The 19,290-nt window shown below is 44.6% G+C and overlaps 1 protein-coding gene across 2 annotated transcripts in view; it reads right to left on the bottom strand.

Annotated features, from left to right (window-relative positions):
- Positions 1–8,736: 8,736 nt before the first annotated feature.
- The window catches only part of Hmg20a (high mobility group 20A), a 76,031-nt gene continuing 65,477 nt past the window's right edge, over positions 8,737–19,290 (bottom strand). Inside the window, exons 7-10 of one of the 2 annotated variants that reach the window (NM_001108150.1) lie at positions 18,907–18,982; positions 17,558–17,773; positions 15,512–15,654; positions 8,737–11,049 (exon numbers count right to left, since the gene is read on the bottom strand). In NM_001108150.1, the coding sequence (NP_001101620.1) occupies positions 15,518–15,654; positions 17,558–17,773; positions 18,907–18,982 (429 nt within the window). In that variant the 3' untranslated portion in view covers positions 8,737–11,049; positions 15,512–15,517. The remainder of the gene's footprint in view (positions 11,050–15,511; positions 15,655–17,557; positions 17,774–18,906; positions 18,983–19,290) is intronic. The other variant, XM_087561975.1, reaches the window with a different exon arrangement.

The raw sequence follows: 19,290 nt of genomic DNA, 5'->3' as shown, positions 1-19,290 counted from the left end.
GAAAGAGGTGAAGCTTCCCTATCTCCATCAGAAGTCTTTGTTCCTTCACGTTGACTTTTTTTTTTTTTTTTTAACTTTTCTTCCTCTGGAGACAGCTTGGAGCCTGGAGTAAGCTACTTGCTCCCCGCATGTAAAATCTTTACCTAATTAAAACAAAAACAAAGGTCTTTCCCAGATGATTTTGTGTTTCCTGGCAACACCGCATCTCAAAATGGGAGCTTCCTCTCCACCCTCTCAACCCATGGACTCAACAGGGGCTCCTCTTGGTTTTCAGATGAAGCATTGAGCAATAGCCTGGCAGCGACAGCACTTGTCTCTCGTTAAATACCTGGAGCTCATTACTACACACCCTGCAGCAATCCTCACTGCCTTAACAGACGTGATCTTCAGGAAAGATCCTTTGGTTTAGAGTGCAGATTAGGCCGTGATTAATCTTGGCCCCGTTTAGCTGTGGGTCAAGTCTTCAGAGAGTGCAACCCCTCTTGGCGCGACCACGGTTGATAATCTTTGTGTAGTCTCCAGTCTTTCCTGAGTGTTTGGTTGCTGCCGTGTGCTTTGTTTGTCCTGTTCCCTTCACTCAGATCTTTCCCATCTTGAGACAGGGTCTCTGTGGCGCTGGTGGCCGGGAAATCACTATGGAGACCGGGCAGGCTTTGAACTCACAGAGATAGACCTGCTTCAGCCTCATGCATGCTGGGATTATTAGCCCATCCTGCACGCCTAGCTTTTCATACAGTTCCAAGAGAGCAACAGGAAACATCCCCAAGCACATTTGCTATAAAAATCAGTCAAGACAAACAGATACTGCCACACCAGAGGAACATCTGGAGTATTCTTTCCAGATGCAGTTCCCTTGCTGAATCTCCTGCAGGAAGCATGCTCTAACAACCACAGAGATGCCAACTGATCTAAGCCAGTTAGAAAAGCTTCTTCTGTCCTCGTGCTCTCCTGGAGTCATGGGAAGGGGAAAATAGTCCCGGTTGGTGGTAAGGCCAAATCTAAACATGAAATCTTTACCCAGGGGCAGCAGAGCTCGGAGGTCACCTGGCCTAGGCTTCCTGTAAGTCTACCCCATGTTACTCCAAACTTCGCTGTTAAGAGGTAGCCCATTGGGGCTGGGGATTTAGCTCAGTGGTAGAGCGCTTACCTAGGAAGCCCAAGGCCCTGGGTTCGGTCCCCAGCTCCGAAAAAAAGAACCAAAAAAAAAAAAAAAAAAAGAGGTAGCCCATTAGCAGAGATGCTTCAGCACTCCTTTATGGCAAATGAGCATGCTATAAAGGCCTTGCTTCCACCACTCCCATCTGCCCCAGCCTGCCTTCCCCCACACGCTGCAGTGGGCCTGTCCATCACAGCCTCTCTGTCCATCCCGCCCACCTCTAACCCATGCTCTGTTTTGTTCTTTATCTCTACCTGGGATCACAGGCATTTTCCACTTCTGCCCATCTTAGTCACGTTATTTATGGCTTTGCAAGGGAGCACAAATATGTCTATATGACACATTTTAAATATTTTGATAGCTAGCTTTTAATACAGTGGATTTCTTAAGTTTTTCTTGTTGTTTTGATATACTGGATAGCCCTAGTTACTCTGTAGACCAAGCTGGTCTCAAACTTGGTGAGATCCACCTGCCTCTGGCTCCCGAATGCTGGGATTAAAGGCTGCATGTGCTTACACATCGGGCTACATTTTTTTTTCTTAATGTAGTTGAAAACATTGCTTCTGGAAGGGCTGGTGTGCAGCCCTCACTGGATTGCCACAGGGATTCATGACCAAAAGAAAAAAAGAAAAAGAAAAAAAGAAAAAAAAAAGACTATGATCCTCTGAGCTAGTTTATTAGCTTCTCGTGCAAAAGCTTTGCAAAACCAGCTGTGATTATTTTTCCCTCTGCTACAAATTACGGTCCCTTAGCATGGTGTTTGAAGCTCATTACAACCCACTTCTCAAACACTTCACTGTCTCTGCAGTACCTGAGGGCCTCGTACATCACTCTGCCAAGTGCTCTACCATAGAGCTACCCGACCATTTCCAGTTTCTTAAAAAAAAAAAAAAAAAAAAAAAAAAATATATATATATATATATATATATATATATATATATATATATATATATATATATATCTTGCCATAGTGCCCAGCTTAAAGACGCTGTCCTGGTAAAGCCCATTTTTGGACCTCCCAGTATCAAAACCATCAAATTCTTCCTTTGTATTTTCCAGAACGCTTTGCTCACAGCTGTTTGATCACTTATCAGACCCCATTGTAGTTAGCTTTCGAATCTTTGTGTTTATTGTTGCACGGTGAACTAGCTCCCACAGGGGAGGGACTTCCTCAGCTTTCCACTCAAAGCACAAGGAAACGTCCAAATGGAATGAACGACTGTATCCAAAACATTCGTTCTCCCTAGCTTTGAGTGAAATCCAGCGACCACATTCGTCACTTTAAAAAGACTGAGAACGTCTTTTTCATAAATAGAAGGCTACCTAAAACACCCACCGGCCTGGAGAAAAATAGGTTACCATCTCACTTTCCACTGCTTGGACCCAGCTGACGGGAGGAGGGTAAAATCATCTCAGCAGCCATTTGCTCTGGGCAGCATCTCCTGTGTCTTCTCGTATTACCCTTCTTTGAGTGATGCCAAATGTATTTCTGGCCAGTCTCCCCGGCACACGCTTCCACTGCGTCTCAGTCTCTGCTAGCCGTCAGCCTATGGTATGATTTTTATATCCTACAACACTCAGCTGCTTTGGGCCAATCTTAAACAAAGGCAGATGCGAGGTTTTAAATTTTCTTTTCCTAAGGAGCTTGAAGAATTAAAAAGGAAACTGTTCCTTAATTTCATAGTTCAGTGAGCAGCTCCAGTAAGTAAACCTACGTGTGCCCATGCACAGATCATGGAAGGAATGTCCTCAAACAGTGACCCGCCGCTAGCAGCTCAGGGAAACCACAGGCTTTTAGGAGCTGAAAGGAATTTTTTTTTTTTTTTAAACTGATAGCAAAGAGATTTAAGCCAGCTGCTCAGGGCTAATCTCGTGGTTAGCTAGTCTAAAAGGAACCATTTTTTGCTTTACTTTTAAAGCAGTATCTCACTATATAATTTACCAGGCTGACCTTGAACTCTTATTAGCAGAGGATGACCTTGAACTTTGGCCCTTTGGCTTCATCGTCCAGAGTGCTGGGATCACAGCTATGCACTACGGCATGCAGTTTACACACTGCTGGGATAGGGCCCAGGACTCCGTGCCCTAGGCAAGCACTCAAACAACTAAGTTACAACCCCAGACTCGAAATGGAATTCTTGATCTTTCCTTCACAACATTTTGTTTCTAAATCTACCCCATCTCAGGCAACAGCATCCTGTCCTTGGCCCAACTGCTAAAGCCCCAAATGCTAGATGCTACTGGGGTTCAAACTCAGGGCTTGTGCTTGTTACCTAAATGCTTTACTACTGAGTCATACCCATGGGATCATTTCTGACTCTTCTGTCCCACCACCCCCATTTGCTTGCAATCCCTTAAACCTTTGGCCCATTATAATTCTCAACTAAATCTTGACTCTATTGGCTCTTTCCCATCCCCACTGCCATAGCTGAGCTGCTGCTGCTTCTCACTGGACTCTGTCAGCTTGCTTCACACCCCTCCTTCTTTGAGGCAGGGTCTCACCAGGTAGCTCAGGCTATCCTGGAACTCATAGGTAGACCAGGCTGGCCTCGAACTCACAGGGACCCACCGGCTTTGGCTGAGATTAAAGATGAGTGCAGGCACTCCTACAGATTCTGTGCCAGTTTTATAACTAGGTTCTTGATTCTTCTCGTTTCCTTGAAATTTTCCTCACAGTGGTGAAGAATTCTTAAAAATATTTCTGCTCCTCACTGCTATTGAAATCTGTCCACATGGTGCTTACATCGAGTTTAAGATCTTCCCCGTTCCTTCCTTACATGGCTCTGCATGGCAGCTGACTCTGCAGTCACTACGCCTCACACAGCCTGCTCTAGCATCAACAGTTTGCTTTTCTCCTTCTTCCTGTCCTGCCTCAGGATTGTGACCTTTTGATTCTCACAGTCTTGCTGGCTCTTTCAAATCAATTTTTCTCCCAAAAGATAGTTCTTATTTATTTTATTTTTCAAGACAGGATCTCTGTGTGTAACAGAGCCCTGGAGGTCCTGGACTTGCTTCAGAGACCAGGCTGGCCTCAAGATCACAGGGACCCAATTGTCTCTGCCCTCGAGTATTGGGATTAAAGGCATGGGCTAGCACATCTGGGCAAAAGAGTTTCTAAGAAAGACTTTTCCTCTCCCTTAGTCCTTATCACTTCTCATGCCTGACCACTGGTTATGGCAGGTGAACTATTTTACATATCTCTCCTTCTATACTCTTTACAGGGTGTGAGACCTAATACAATGGTGACACAAAGATTTTGAAAAATCTTGTCTAGTTCTCAACTCTCAGGAACTCAAGCTCATTCTTCCTACCTATTGAATTCTAGGCCTGCTTAGGCTACATAAGACACTGACTTAAAACCAATCAACCAACCAACCAACCAGCCAACCAACCAATCAACCAACCAACCAACCAACCAACCAATCAACCAACTAACCAACCAACCAACTAACCAATCAACTAACCAATGAATCAACCAACCAACCAATCAACCAACTAACCAACCAACCAACCAAACAACCAGCCAACCAACCAATCAACCAACCAACCAACCAACCAACCAACCAATCAACCAACTAACCAACCAACCAACTAACCAATCAACCAACCAATGAATCAACCAACCAACCAACCAATCAACCAACTAACCAACCAACCAACCAAACAACCAGCCAACCAACCAATCAACCAACCAACCAACCAACCAATCAACCAACTAACCAACCAACCAACCAACCAGCCAACCAACCAACCAACCAGCCAACCAACCAACCAACCAACAGATCCCAAGACAAAAATACTAAAAACAAACAAACAAACAAAAAAACCTCATTGTGTTTATGGTGGAATGTGGACTTCAGGGGCAGGTGAATTTTGAGTTCAAGGGAGAAAAGTTTGGTCTACAGCTCGAGTTCCAGGATGTTCAGGAATATACCGAGAAAACTCATAAAAAAACAAAAAAGAAAAAACAAACCAACAGACCACTCCCCCCAAAAAACTTTCCCTATTTGTTTCCAGTTCTATGTAAACTACTTATCATTCACCACCACCTTCCCCTCAGTCTTCATTTACTTATAAAATGGATGAACTATAAAGTTGTTAGGAATTAAAGGATACAATCATATAAAAACAGAACGGATTACTTACTTCACTTATGGTTGTTTCTCTTTTGCTTGAGTTTTCCAAAAAATTGTGAGTTTTTATGTGTCCTGTACTCTATGACAGGTACTATTCTAAATGTAACTAGTTTAACCCACATAAGAACTCCATTGTTCTCATGTGAGCACCACATATATTAAAATGGGAACAATTCAGTGAGAGCAGGGCCCTTGTGCGAGGGTGACACACGAATCTGTAAATCATCCCATAAACAAGCAAACAAAATAAACAGACCGCAGGAGCCTGGGAGCAGAGCCCAGTAGTAAAGATCTGTCTAGTGTGCACTGGAGGGGAACACGTTGGGAAGGAGGGGTTCCAGAGGCATGGGAGGGGATGAGAGAGGATATCCAGGGTGAAAATGACCAAATTACATCATAGATTTGTATAAAACTGTCAAAGAATTAAAAAAAAATTCATGTGTACAGATATTTACTCTGCATGTATGTCTGCAGTGGCATGGCTGTTCAGACCAGGAGAAGGTATGAGATCCCACAGGATTGGCGTTATAGGTGGTTGTGAGCCTTGGTGTGGATGTTGAAAACTGATCTGGGGTCCTCTGGAAGAGCAGCCAGTTCTCTTAACGGCTGATTCTCCAGTCCCCAAGTGCCAAAGAATTTAAGGAGAAAAGTTATCCCAGGGCTGGTCAGATGTCTCAGTTGGTAAAATAAAGACCTGGGCTTTTAGATTCCTAGCACCACGTGAAAGCCCTGGTGTCGCAGTGCATGTCTGTAGTTTCCGGGAGAGGGGGAAGACAGGTAGATTCAGAGCCTGCCTGCCAGAGTGCTGTGTTGGAACACTGCTTGACCTTGAGAAGACAGTACCTTGTAATACAGCCAGGGCTTGCAGGCTTCTGTTGGTATACTCCTCTCCCCTCTCTCTTTTTAAAATGAGACACTTTTATATCTTTGTTTCTCCAGACATGGTTTTTCTCTAACTCTGGCTGTCCTGAAACTCACTCTGCAGACTTCAAACTCAGAGATCCGACTGCCTCTGCTGGGACTACAGCCATGCACCACTGTGCCTGGCTTAGAGAGACCACTTATTCAAGTTACTGTTTACTTGGATTTCTGTTGAATGCAATCAAATCCAGTGCAACCAATTAGAGAGTTCTGGGCCCAGGAAAGTAGGTCCTAAATGATGATGATGATGATGATGATGATGGTATGATGTAGAGGAAGACCCTGCACTTGACCTCTGGCGCACACTCGAGTGTGCACACACACACACACACACACACACACGAAGTTATCTCCTCATTTGAAGCCTAATTTAAGCTGTTCCATGTCAGTACATTTCTCTCTATTCCCAGTAATTTTGCTAAGTGTACAGGTGGTTGGTCTACATGTATGTGCACCACCTGCATACCTGTGACGAGGGCAGAAGAGGGTGGCAGGTCACCTGGAAGTGGAGTTAGTTTATTAGCCGCTGTGTGGGTTCTGGGAATCTAACCCTTTGTGGAAGAGCAGCTAGTGAGTGCTTTTAACCACTGGGCCATCTTTCCAGCCCTAGAAATAGATCTTATAAATGCTTCTGTAGTTCCACACAATAACCTAAAGTGAAATGGGAAGATGCTCTGAAGTGTTGGGGAGCACAGAGAACACCCCTCTCAGTTTCACAGCTTCCCGCTGATCCAGCATGCGGGTCACTCACAAAAATCCTTCTGACGATGTGCACTGCCTGCTCTTAATTTCCCACTGCCATTGCTAGGTCCCCAGTTCCTTTTAGGGAGTTACATCCCTGTTTCTGGCCAGAGTCTCCCTGAAGTGCGCATTCCCATCACTCACTTTCTGCTTGAGTGGACAGACAGACAGCAGGTTCACTGAGACTTCTGACTTCCCGTTTCATGAGCTGGCCTGCGACCTAATGTTTCTGTAGGTATTTTAAAGTATATATCTGACTGCCTGCTTTGTGACAAAGGTAAATAAACCACTCTAAGAAAAAAAAAACCCTGACTTGGAGGTCCTGGTTGTGAGGCAGGAAACTATTTCACAAAGCAGGAAACAGTTATAGCTTTTCTACCAAACAATACTTCAGCACCCCCACCCTCAGGGAGCGCTCATCCTGGTGTTTCATCAGATTGAGGAGCAGTTAGGGTAAGAACACCCGATCAGGGCAAGCATTACCACCTGCTTCTGTTGACTTTTACCACGCCTGGCCACCAGCTGCTGAAGCTGGGGGAGAAGCTAAGGTGTGAACAGGAAGTGCCAACTCACACTGAAATATGAGGTTATTTTCAAAGGGTGAAGCTGCAAAGGAGAAACAATGTAGCCTTCATTAACAGAGGAAAATTCCTGACTCTCACTCTAAAACCTAAATTCATTTCTCTCTCCTACTAAAACTTCTGTAATTGAGCAGTAAAGTGCACACACCAATGGTGTTTCTAGGATTCTCTAACAGCCCAGTATGGTGATGTGATTGCAGGTGCCGAGTGTGATTTCCAGGGAAGTCTGGGAAATCAGGCTTGCCTGTCTGTCCTTGTCTCTTCTTCATGCTGCCAGGAATTTCAAAGGGATGGCCAATGGCCAAGTAGCTATGTTGGAACACAAGGTGACCTTGAAAGATGTGCTACATTGTGGTGCAGACAGGAACCTCTGTGTCAGTCTTGGATAGCCCCCCAACCCCAATACTGTGTGTGTGTGTGTGTGTTTTTTCTCCTTTTCTTTTTTTCGGAGCTGGGGACCGAACCCAGGGCCTTGCGCTTGCTAGGCAAGCGCTCTACCACTGAGCTAAATCCCCAACCCCCCCAATACTGTTTTGTGAGAGAGACACACCTCTGATTTAATCCATGGTTGATCTGAGTTTTTGTTAATTGTAATCAAACCCCATCCTACCTGTGATACCATGACGATTTTGGCACTTTTCAAAGTATGGTGGTTTCTTTTACCAAATTCTAGCCTTCTAACAATACGGTAAGAAAGTCAAGGCACTTGTGATGTCAGAAGAGAAGGCCTGAGGTGACACAATGCAAGACTTGTCGAGTGCCACACACCTGCCACCCAGGAGGAGTGGGCTCTCAAAGTCAAGGCTGCCTCATCCTAAAGATTTCAAAGCCTTTTAAAATATTTTGATTGGTAAGTGTGGTTATTTTTAAAAAGCAGAAATTTAAGCACAACATTTCTTCTGTCAAAAGATCAACTAACAAGGGACTTCAGAGTCACTGACTTAAAAACATTCAAGTTGCTTCCAGAATAGTACCTCCACATGAAGGAAGTCCAACTCACAGAACTGTTCTAGAGAACACTGGCAGAGCTGCACTGTCAACAGGTAAAGATGCCTTGAATCAGCAATTAGGAAAATGAACACGTGACTGCTCTAAGAGCCTAGCAGCCTTGATTAATGGAAAACTGATGAAGTCTTTCGGAAGAAAAAAGCAGAAGCAGAACTCTTTTGTTACAATGCAAGCAAAACTGATTACATGGATTCAACACAGAAAAGTTTTAATGAGACAAATGTCAAGCAAGCACATCAACTTCTTAAAGAAAATCCAAAAGTTTAATTACAAAACGCTTGTACAGAAACCTGGCAATTCAACAGCTCCAAACACATGTACACAATATTTCTTTTTCTAAAACTTGTCAGATATAAAGCCCCTCATCTCCCTTCCCCAGCTGCTCCTGTGTTTTAATAAAAAGCAAGAGTGGAATGTGTAACACTGACTTGGTAACTGCTTCCTTCTTGAGAACACGTAGGTGCAGGATCAGCCATGAACCTTCAGGGAATAAACCCTCGGGCCAGCCTGCACCCTTAACTCCTCCCCTATGTTGAGCATGGGGTGCGACAAGGTGGAACAAAACAGCCCTGCATAACCTGACTGAATCCCAGCCACTTAAGGCAAGTGTTGAGCTGCTGGGCGAGGCAGTATTTGAAAGGAAGCTGTTGCTGTGACAAGGATTCCATCCTGTAGATTCTCTTGCCATCCTCCTAAATTCTGGCTATGCAAATGTGTGTAGATGAGATGAGGTATCACATCTGTAAAGAGGAGAAAGATGATCTTTGGACCAAGCCATAGCTTTATCTGGGTGTTAAGATCAGTGCTATGGAAATGGCGCAGAACTGCACACAGAGAGAAACAGCAATATGAGGAGGAAGGAAGGAAGGGCAGGAAGCATCTGGCTGAAGACAGACAAAATCCCAGAACAGGCTTGGGTATCCTTCTGCCAGACAGTGAGTTCTAGCATGGGTTTAGCAGGCAAGCAATCTAAGGAGGAGGGAGCCGGGCAGACACAGGCAGCAGAGCTGGCTGGTTGTGCAGTGCCTACGAGGTCTTTTTCTAAATGAGTGGTATGTGGGTTTCAGTGCATGGAGTTCCATGTGCTCACACAGCTCTCATTACTACTGCTGCCCCCTTTGGACTAGCTAATAAAGCACGTAGAAGAGGATGCAGTACGGAGAAGACAGGGTGATGTGGCCACAGCATGGGGGCTCTGGCTTATGGGCATATGTGAGGGCCCTGCCTTTGGTGGCCAGTGCCTAGATCATGGACTCAGCATGCTCTGCTTTGGTTCCAAAGATCTCAGCTGCCACCTCTATCCTTGTTCTCTAGAGCATAAAAGGAAAACAAAAAACCAAACCAAACCCCAAACTTACAACCAAACCAAACCCCAAACCCAACCCCAACCCCAAACCCAACCCAAAACCCAAACCCAACCCAAAAACTGAAAACCGACCCTGAGGAGAGAAACAGAACCTGTTTGTTTTTGTGATTAAACAACAAGAAAATTCCATAGTAAGGAGAGGGAGGGAAGGAAGCTGCCTTTTCCTCATAGATTCCACAGATTCGGCAGTTAGTGGCTACAGAGGAAAGCAAACACAAGTGGATTCCACTGTGCCTTCTTGTGAGCTCATGAAACTTCTTCCAAAGACGTTCCCATCATCTCAATGCATGGATCTGTGCACTGAACCGTGCTGCTGTTTCCTCTTAGTCAGATGTGGGCTCCATCACTCTCCTCCCCGCTCTTTACCAATGACCTTTTCCTCAGCAAAAGTACTCCACAAGATACTGCCAACAGATGGGGACTGAAGAACCTTGCTGTGGCTGGGATTCCCAGTCTGAGCAGGAGCAGTGCTCAGAGATCAGCAGGCAGGACCAGGAAGGCAGGAGGGAGCACTGTCCTTTAGGGCAGCAGTCAGAGAGCCTGCTGAGGGGCTGGCACCCACTGAGCACCATGGAGGGCAGGAAACACTGCCTGGCTCCACAGGGCACTGTCAACAAGAAGCTCCCTTCTTTGGAGTCACAGCAGGGCAGTGATGGAGAAGATTGGGTCCATCCAATGAGAATTCTCCTTCAAAGCCCCGCTGAGCAACAAAACCCAGAGGTCAGAAAATGGAGATGTGTATCTTGGTAGGAGTGAAGGAAAGCAGTCCCCCAGAGGCATTTAAAAAAGTGACATCTGGGTAAGAAAACTGGAGTGGGATTGTAACAATGAGAAAGCTCCCTTTCTGCTGCGGAGAGAAGGAAGATGTCAGTCTTGGGTCGATGTTGTCAAGAGAATGTGTGCAGATCACTTCAGCAGAGGGGCTGTACACGTTCAAAGCTTCACACAGGGTATTCCTACAGAGTTCACATATCGGCTCTGTTGCCCCCTCACGCAGCTTCCTGGGATGAAAGCATTTCACTTACTGACAATTCTTTCACAGGGGGGATCTGCAGTCCTCTGCCCTGTCTCAGTTCAAATGTCAATGGGCGGCTTCTCGTTCTGTGCAAGTGTATACACTACATCTTGGAGCACTAAGATCTGTAGAACAGAGAGAGAAAAACAAACACCAAAAAGGTAACTGCCAGCCAGGAGTGAGGGTTATGGATTTAAAAATGCTTTGATTTTTGAGAGGGGTCTAACAGGGTAAAGTATGAAATAAAGACCTCATAAAGCCTCAGACAGGCAATAGTGAGATGCTTCAGACAGTTCAATGAGAAATATGGTCCTGCTCTAGTCCTGGATCCAAGAGAGCCAAGAAATCAGTGGCTGCTCATCAAAAAGCAAGGATCAGAGAAATCTGATGGGGGAAGTTAGCAACTCACTTCAGTCCATGGGATATACAGCCAATCAAAGCCAGTTTTCCTTAAGGATAAAACTGAAGATATCTGCTTGTACAGGAATGTATGCTATCAATTAATTTTCTTACTGATTAAAAATAGTCATTACACCAGCAAGATGGCTCAGTGGGTGACCTGAGTTCAGTCTCTGGGACCCACAGATAGAAAAAGAGAATCAACTCCCAGAAGTTGTTTTGTGATCTCCATACATTGTGGTATATCCGTGTACATGTGCATAGACAAAGACAGATACAATGAATAAAATGCAATAAAAATACATAAAGAGAATAATCTCTAATCTTCAAATAGCCAAACTCTGTGATTCAATATAAACTGGGCAATACACAGACTATGACAGTCACGGTGATCACGTCTCAACATAAACACCCTCCTAGTTCCTTTTGTGTCTCTAGATGCTAGCTAGCCACAAGAAAGGTGACAGCTAGGGCAATTCTTCCATTGTATATCTATAAAAATAAATTAAAAAATGGCTGGCCAAAAGTCACTAAGATCAATCACTGCATTTACCTTAGTGCTTTGTTTTAAGTCTTGAGTACCTTAGCCCTACTACCACCCTGTCACGTTAGGGCTCTGCTTCAGAGGCCCTTGAATGACAGATTACACAATCACGATTAGCCCTGGCATCTGAAATTATCTACTCAGGTATCTTCAAATGCTACATCTCACCTCTCTTTGGGATATACATAAATCTCTCTCTCTCTCTCTCTCACACACACACACACACACACACACACACACACAGAGAGAGAGAGAGAGAGAGAGAGAGAGAGTGTGTGTGTGTGTGTGTGTGTTACGTCTCTAAAGGCCTTTTCCAGCTCTGATATGCTCCTCTAAAACTTGTAAACTTGCGGCCTATGAGCTTCACTTTAGTCTCTGGTTCCTTACAGTAGAATGAAGCCTTTGCCAAGCTGGTGTCAGAGTAATTAATTGCACCATGAGTGCTGGGGACATCAGGCCTAGCTGTCTGTCTCTACATATTTGTATAATGAGACCAAGCTAGTATTAATCACCGTCTTTCTAATTGTTCCACTTGACAGCCTGGGATGGGGGGCTCGGTTATGTTTGCATTGGAAATTGTAAGATCTGTGGTAACAGAACAGTTTCAGACATTTTTTTTTCCCAAGGACAAAATACTTTTGGTTAAAATCAAGGAGCCTGGTAATGGCCTAGGTTTTTCAAAGATACTTGAGAGAGCAGCCACTACAGTTTATGGTCTTATGGTAGACAGCTTTAGGAGAGTCTTCCTGGCATATGCTCAAGTGAATACTCCATACTCGAATTCATTGCCCTCTCCTTAGGTGAGGAGACTCCACGTTATCAATTACTGATTTCCCTCACAATCTTCCATGCTGAGTCTCCCAGCTCTCTCTTTTTAAGCCTACAAGAGTGCTAATTGAAAACACTGTGTGAGAAGGAAGATGAGCTCCTGAGAATCCCAGGCCTAGATTTACAAGCTGTTCCCTTCATAAGTGGCGGCCCTGATGCTGCATCTCCATTCTCCAGGGAGTCCAGCCGGCTCTTAGAAGTATAGTCCATCCCATCTGGCTGCTTGCTACAAGGACGATAATCTTGTTCTCATTTAAGCATGGCCAAAATTAAAGAATAATGATTAGTCTTGTATGGTCACTACCCAAAGGCTCAACCAAGGAAAAAGACTCTATTGTCTTTGTCTGTTGGCAAATGCTGCCTTGTTAGATAGAGAGATAGGGGCCTTATGTGTTCTCACATGTGCTGCTCAAACTCTAAACCAAGGCAGAGTCCACGTTGTATGGATGAGGGTGCTCTGTACCCAGAGGACAGAGATTCAAATGCACACTACTCCTTATGAGCATTCTGCTGGGCTGGAGAGATGGCTCAGCGGTTAAGAGCACTGACTGCTCTTCCAGAGGTCCTGAGTTCAAATCCCAGAAACCACATGGTGGCTCACAACCATCTGTAATGGATCTGATGTGTCTGAAGACAGCTACAGTGTACTTCTATATAATAAAGAAATCTTTAAAATTAAAGAGCATTCTGCTATTCATTTTGTGTGTGTGTGTTTTATCTTTTTCTTTCATGGGCATTGTTGTTTTGCCTGCAGGTATATCTGTGAGGGTGGAGGATCTTCTGTAGGATCTCACAGACAGTTGTGAGGTGCCATGTGGAGCTGGTATTGAACTTGGGTCTTCTGGAAAGAAGCCAGTGCTCTTAACCACTGAGCCATCTCTCCAGCCCATCGCTTGAGTTTTAATACATGGCTTTATCACTAATGTGGTCCAACTTGAAGATTTCCACCCAGACTCTATGTCTATAGGTAAGAAACAATGTAATCGACAGACTGTGGGCTGCTTATTTTACTGATGGCGTGTTACGGTATCTCTAGGAATTACAGTGATCCATCCCCGCTTTCATTTAAGAATGTGGTCTGGTCAGATGTGTCAGTACAAAACACTTAATGCTAGTGTTTGGGAAGGAGAGGCAGGGGGATCTCTAGGAATTCCAGGCTAGCGTGGTTTACATTATAAGTCCTGGCCCAGCCAGGGCTAAACAGTGAGACCTTGTCTTAAAAAGAAATGATATCTGATGACTGGCCATTCGTACCAAAAATTCTTTGTGGGCAGCTCTCTTTTGGAAATGTACTTTCTGTCCACCTCCTCTCAAAGAATGTATAACACTTGCTGCTACTCATTTGTTGTCTTTTCTTCCTTCCTCCCTTCCTTCCTCCCTCCCTCCCTTCCTTCCTTCCCCCCTTCCTTCCTTCCATCATTCACTCACTCATTCATTCATTCACTCATGTGTGTGGTGTACATGTGAGGGCAGGTGTCCACAGAGGAGAGGAGGGCATGAGATCTCTTGGAGCTGGAGTTACAGGCAGTTGTGAGCTGCTTTGTGTGAGTGCTGGGAATTGAACTTGGGTCCCCTGGGAGAACAGCAAGTGTTCTTAACTAGTGAGCCATCTCCCCAGTCTTCCTTAATTTTTTTAAAAGACAGGTTCTCTCTATATAGTCCTGGACAGTCCTGGAATTCACTATCTAGACCAGGCTGGCCTTGAACTTACAGAGATCAACCTGCCTCTGCTGGGATTAAAGGCACAAGCCACCATACCTAGCCTCCTTTAAAAAAAAAATGTATTTTTAAAGATAGGGTCTTGGTATATTAGCCTTGGAGTTCACTAAGTAGATCAGGCTGACCTTGAACCTGTGGTGACTCTCCTGCCTTGAACTCCTAAGTGTGGGATTAGAGCTCAGCTTTACTTTTTGTTTTACTGGATGTGGGTGAGTGTTTTTGTAGATATGCATCCAAAGCTGTCTTTCTCAAGGGCCATCTACCTTCGTTTTTTTGAGAAAGGTCTTTCATTGGCCTGGAACTCACCAATTAGGCTAAGCTGATTGGCCAGCAAGGTCCAAGAGCCACGTGCCCCACCCCACTCCTCTTCCACAGCTGGCTTTTATGTGGGTTCTGGGACAAAACCTCAGAACACCTAACAGCTGAGCTACCTCTTTATATCCTTTTGTTTGCTTTTTCAGACAGTCTTACTGGTGTTAGCCCATGCTGGTCTTGAACTCACAATCCTCTTGCCTCAGCCTCTTGCCTCTTCCCTGCTACTGTGAATGGCTTTTTTTTTAAAAAAAAAAAAAAACTTAAAATTAGGACATGAATTGCTCCACTGAAGCGTAGTGTATATCAGCATTTAACATACAACTGCCACACTGCTACTGAGTGGTGAATAAGAACGCTTCTTACTTAGAAAGGATTAAATATACAAGTTCCTATTTGATATCTATAAATTAGCACTATTTATTAGGGAAGAGGCAGATTAATAGGTGAATGCTATTTATTTTGTTCTGAGAACTATTCTTTTCAGTGATTTCCATTAAACTTTCCCATAGAGTCTTCAAGACCCTTTGGAAACCAGTAAGAGGCAAAACTAGAACTGAGTTCCGACAACAAAAATCATGTTGCTTCCATTAAACATGGCTGACACGTGTCTAAGAAACCACCTCAAGTCTGTTTTTACTATCATTGAGAAAGACTTCTAGCAATTACACAGCAGGAATCTAAGTCAAGCCTCCACCTCAGTTAGTGCAGTTCCAGGATTTAGCAGTCGTTGTGGTCTGAGGACTGAAGGGCTGGCACTAAGTGTCCTACCGGTGAGCACTCACCAGTGCTTAGCGATCAAGCCTGTTCACAACCTCTCGGACTGTAGCTATGAAGTTTTCGTTGTCTTGGGGATTAGCTAAAATTATACTGTGCAATCTGTTCATGTATGAGTCAATGGTGTCCACTGTTGGTATTTCTCCACTTCCTGAAGAGAGATAAGAAGACACAGTTAAGAAAACTTTCCCATGCACTTCAGCTACATGACATTTAACAAATCCATGCAAAAAAACAAAAAAACAAACAAACAAACAAAAAAAAAACCAAAAAAAAAAAAAAAACCAAAACAAAACCATGACACTAATGTAATTTGTTCCACAGACGGTTTTTAATTGCCTAGGAGACAATTTTAGATCTGGAAGACAGGAAGCTAATCTTTATATTCTGTGGTGGTCTGGGTGAGAAACGTCCCCCGCAGGCTCATTTATTTCAGCTTTTGGCCCCTGGTTGGCACAGTTGTGGGAGGCCATGAAACAAGATGGAGGCTTGCCTGAGGTAGTACGATGCAGGAGAGGCCTCCTGAGTTGGTATCTTTGTCCCACCTCAGTCAGCTCTCTGCCTGCTGTGTTTGGTTGCAGATGTGCTCTGCTCTCACAGCAAGCATCCTGCTCTGGTCACCCGGCCTGTCACTTGCTGCTCCACTTCCCACCATGATGGACTCTATAGCCATAAACCAAAGTAAACTCTTTTCTACGTCTCTTTTGGTCATGACATTTTATTACAGCAACAAGTAACTAATACATACTCTAAACCAGTAGCTCTCGACCTGTGAGTAAACAAATCCTTTAGGGGGAAGGGACTCAGGGTCACCTAAGACTGTCAGTAACCACAGATATTTACATTGTTTCATAACAGTAACAAAATTACAATTATGAAGTAGCAACAAAGTAATTTTATGGTTGGGGGTCACCACAACATGAGGAACTGTATTAAAGGGTCAAGCAGCATTAAAAGGTTGAGAACCACTGCTCCAAACAGATGGGCAATACAATACAGTTTATATGAGGAGCTGTGTAACCAAAGATTTGAGATTGCCAGACTCAAAACTGCTCTGACTGTTATCAAAATGAACATGTAGTAAGAAATGCCAGTGCTGTTTGCCTTCCCACTAAAGCATAAATAAATACAAGGCAGACTTGGTGGAAGAAAGTGCTCTCCTTAGGCTTGGTCACCTGACCACCCACGTGGGTCTGAGTATCCAATTCGCTTTAATGTTAAGGAATGGGTTATATTAAAACAGAACTGGACGAAAGTCTGAATGACCAGTGAATTTAAAAGTTTGGAAGGACAATTTTTCTTTTGAGAAAGGGTCTCACTAAGCCACTAAGCCACTACCTAAAGACTATACATGGACTGACCCTGGACTCTGACCTCATAGGTAGCAATGAATATCCTAGTAAGAGCACCAGTGGAAGGGGAAGCCCTGGGTCCTGCTAAGACTGAACCCCCAGTGAACTAGACTGTTGGGGGGAGGGCGGCAAGTGGGGGAGGGTTGGGAGGGGAACACCCACAAGGAAGGGGAGGGGGGAGGGGGATGTTTGCCCGGAAACTGGGAAAGGGAATAACACTCGAAATGTATATAAGAAATACTCAAGTTAAAAAAAAAAAAAAAAAAAAAGAAAGAAAGGGTCTCACTATATAGCCCTGGGTATCCTGGAACTAGATCAGGCTGATATGGAAACTCATAGAGACCCACCTACGTCTGCATCTCAAGTGTGGAGATTAAAAGTGCATCACCATGCCTAGCTTCTTTTTTGTTTTTGAGAATCTATGTAGCTCAGGCTATCATGGATTCTCTAAGTAGACCAAGCTGGTTTTGAACTCACAGATATGTCTTCCTGCCTCTGCCTCCTGAGTACAGGGATTTAAGGAAAGCACCACCATGCCCTTCCCAGCCTGCACTGAAGATTTTGACAGGATTTTTTTCCCCTTCTCTTTTCCTCTTGGGACACGTTGTGGCTTCTCCACGTTGATATCAACAGAAATGAAGCCCAATCCCCGTCCTCCCGACTCTCCCTGCCACTGAAAGTGTGCGGAGAGGATGACGTTACCAGGCAAAGGCATGCTGGCAAAGCTGCTGGTCAACATCTGCCGCAGGGTTTCCAGGTGCTGCTGAAGGACGGTGTTTCGGCTCCGTTCCTGGATCACATCAACCTCCAGCTTCTCCACTGCTGTGCGCATGCTTTCCACATGCTTCTGTAGGGCTGCGTTCCTTTCTTCAAACTCCATGTTGGATTTACGAAGCTGGCGAAGTTCTGCCTCACGAGCTGAGGACAAATGCCCCCCAGAATGCGTGGTAAGAGGAGGAGCCTCTGACGAGTCCCTTCGACTCTTCTATGAAGTTCTGCTTAGCTGTCTCTCATTAGCTACGTCTCTTTACAACACTCCAGATAGCAATTTCAACAACCCGGCTCCCCAGAGCTATTTTAATTCTTAAAGCAACACAGTCAATACACAACATTGCAACAAACAGTGGTAATTTCCACCATTCGGTTAGATTTTGCTTTTTAAAATCCTGCAGTGAGAAGCCTGAAGGGCTACACAGGGGTGTCCAGAAGGGCTGGCTGGCTAAGCATGGCTGTGGTTACCTATCTGTCCCGAAGTGAGATCAATTTGTAATTTCTTTTCTTTTTCTTTTGTTCTTTAAGAAAAAAGATTTACTTATTTTTATGTGTGTGGGTATTTTGCCTGTATGTATAGCTATGTACCACATACATGCCCGGCATCTACAGAGACCAGGTTGAGTGTATTAAATTCTGTGGAACTGGAATTACAAACTGCCATGTGGATACTGGGAATGGAACCTGCGTCCTCTGGAAGAGGGGCCAGTGCTCTCTCCTAACCTCTAAGCCATCTCTCCAGGCTTCCAAGTTTTGCAGTTTCTTACTGAGTATTCTGGACTCCCATGTAAACTTTCATCTGTACAGAGGGTTCTAGGTTACCTATCGAAAAGCCATAGCTTTAGTGATTTACATTTATTTCTTTTGATCCAGAGACCAGAGAAACTTTGGCTGCAGTGCCCTTGTTTTCTCTTCCTGGTCACAGTTGGTCACAGGATGAAATAACAGCCACTCTTTGCAGCAGAATCTTCTCCAGTCCTAAGGAGGGCTATCAGTCGGTGCTTCTGAGCAATGAAATCAAAGACCCAGGAACACACACACACACACACACACACACACACACACACACACACACACGCACACACACACACGCGCACACACACACACGCACACACACACGCACGCACACACACACGCACGCACACACACACGCACGCACACACGCACACACACACGCACACACACACGCGCACACACACACGCACACACACACACACACGCACACACACACACACACACACACACACACACACACACACACACACACTAGCAGTAATCACCTTTGCTGTGGTTTAGGAACTCTTCGGTAAATATAGGGATGTCAAAAACAGAGCGTTCCTTTACTTCTGTTTCTTTCTATGAATCAAGAACAAGAGTTAATTTTTAGAAGATAAATTAAATACTACGATCATGTCTTCCTTAGAGAAATAACTGGTGGGCAGGAATCAAACCAGGAGAGCCTGGGAACAGTCACCTCACTAGAATGGAATGTCACAGAGCTGCGGCAGTTAGAATTAGATCTCTTAGGTGTACGGCTGCTGGGTAGTGAAGGACTTGAAAACAAACCCACATGCATTTCACTGATGAAGACAACGGAGGTCTTTTCTTAGCCCCGAGCTTTGAACAGTCAACAGTGGAGAGTTGTGAATGTGGCTGGGTTAGGA

This window comes from Rattus norvegicus, chromosome 8 (genome assembly GCF_021556685.1).
Source record: "Rattus norvegicus strain SHRSP/BbbUtx chromosome 8, alternate assembly SHRSP_T2T, whole genome shotgun sequence".
NCBI lineage: Eukaryota > Metazoa > Chordata > Mammalia > Rodentia > Muridae > Rattus > Rattus norvegicus.
This window is presented reverse-complemented; position numbering and strand designations above follow the sequence as displayed.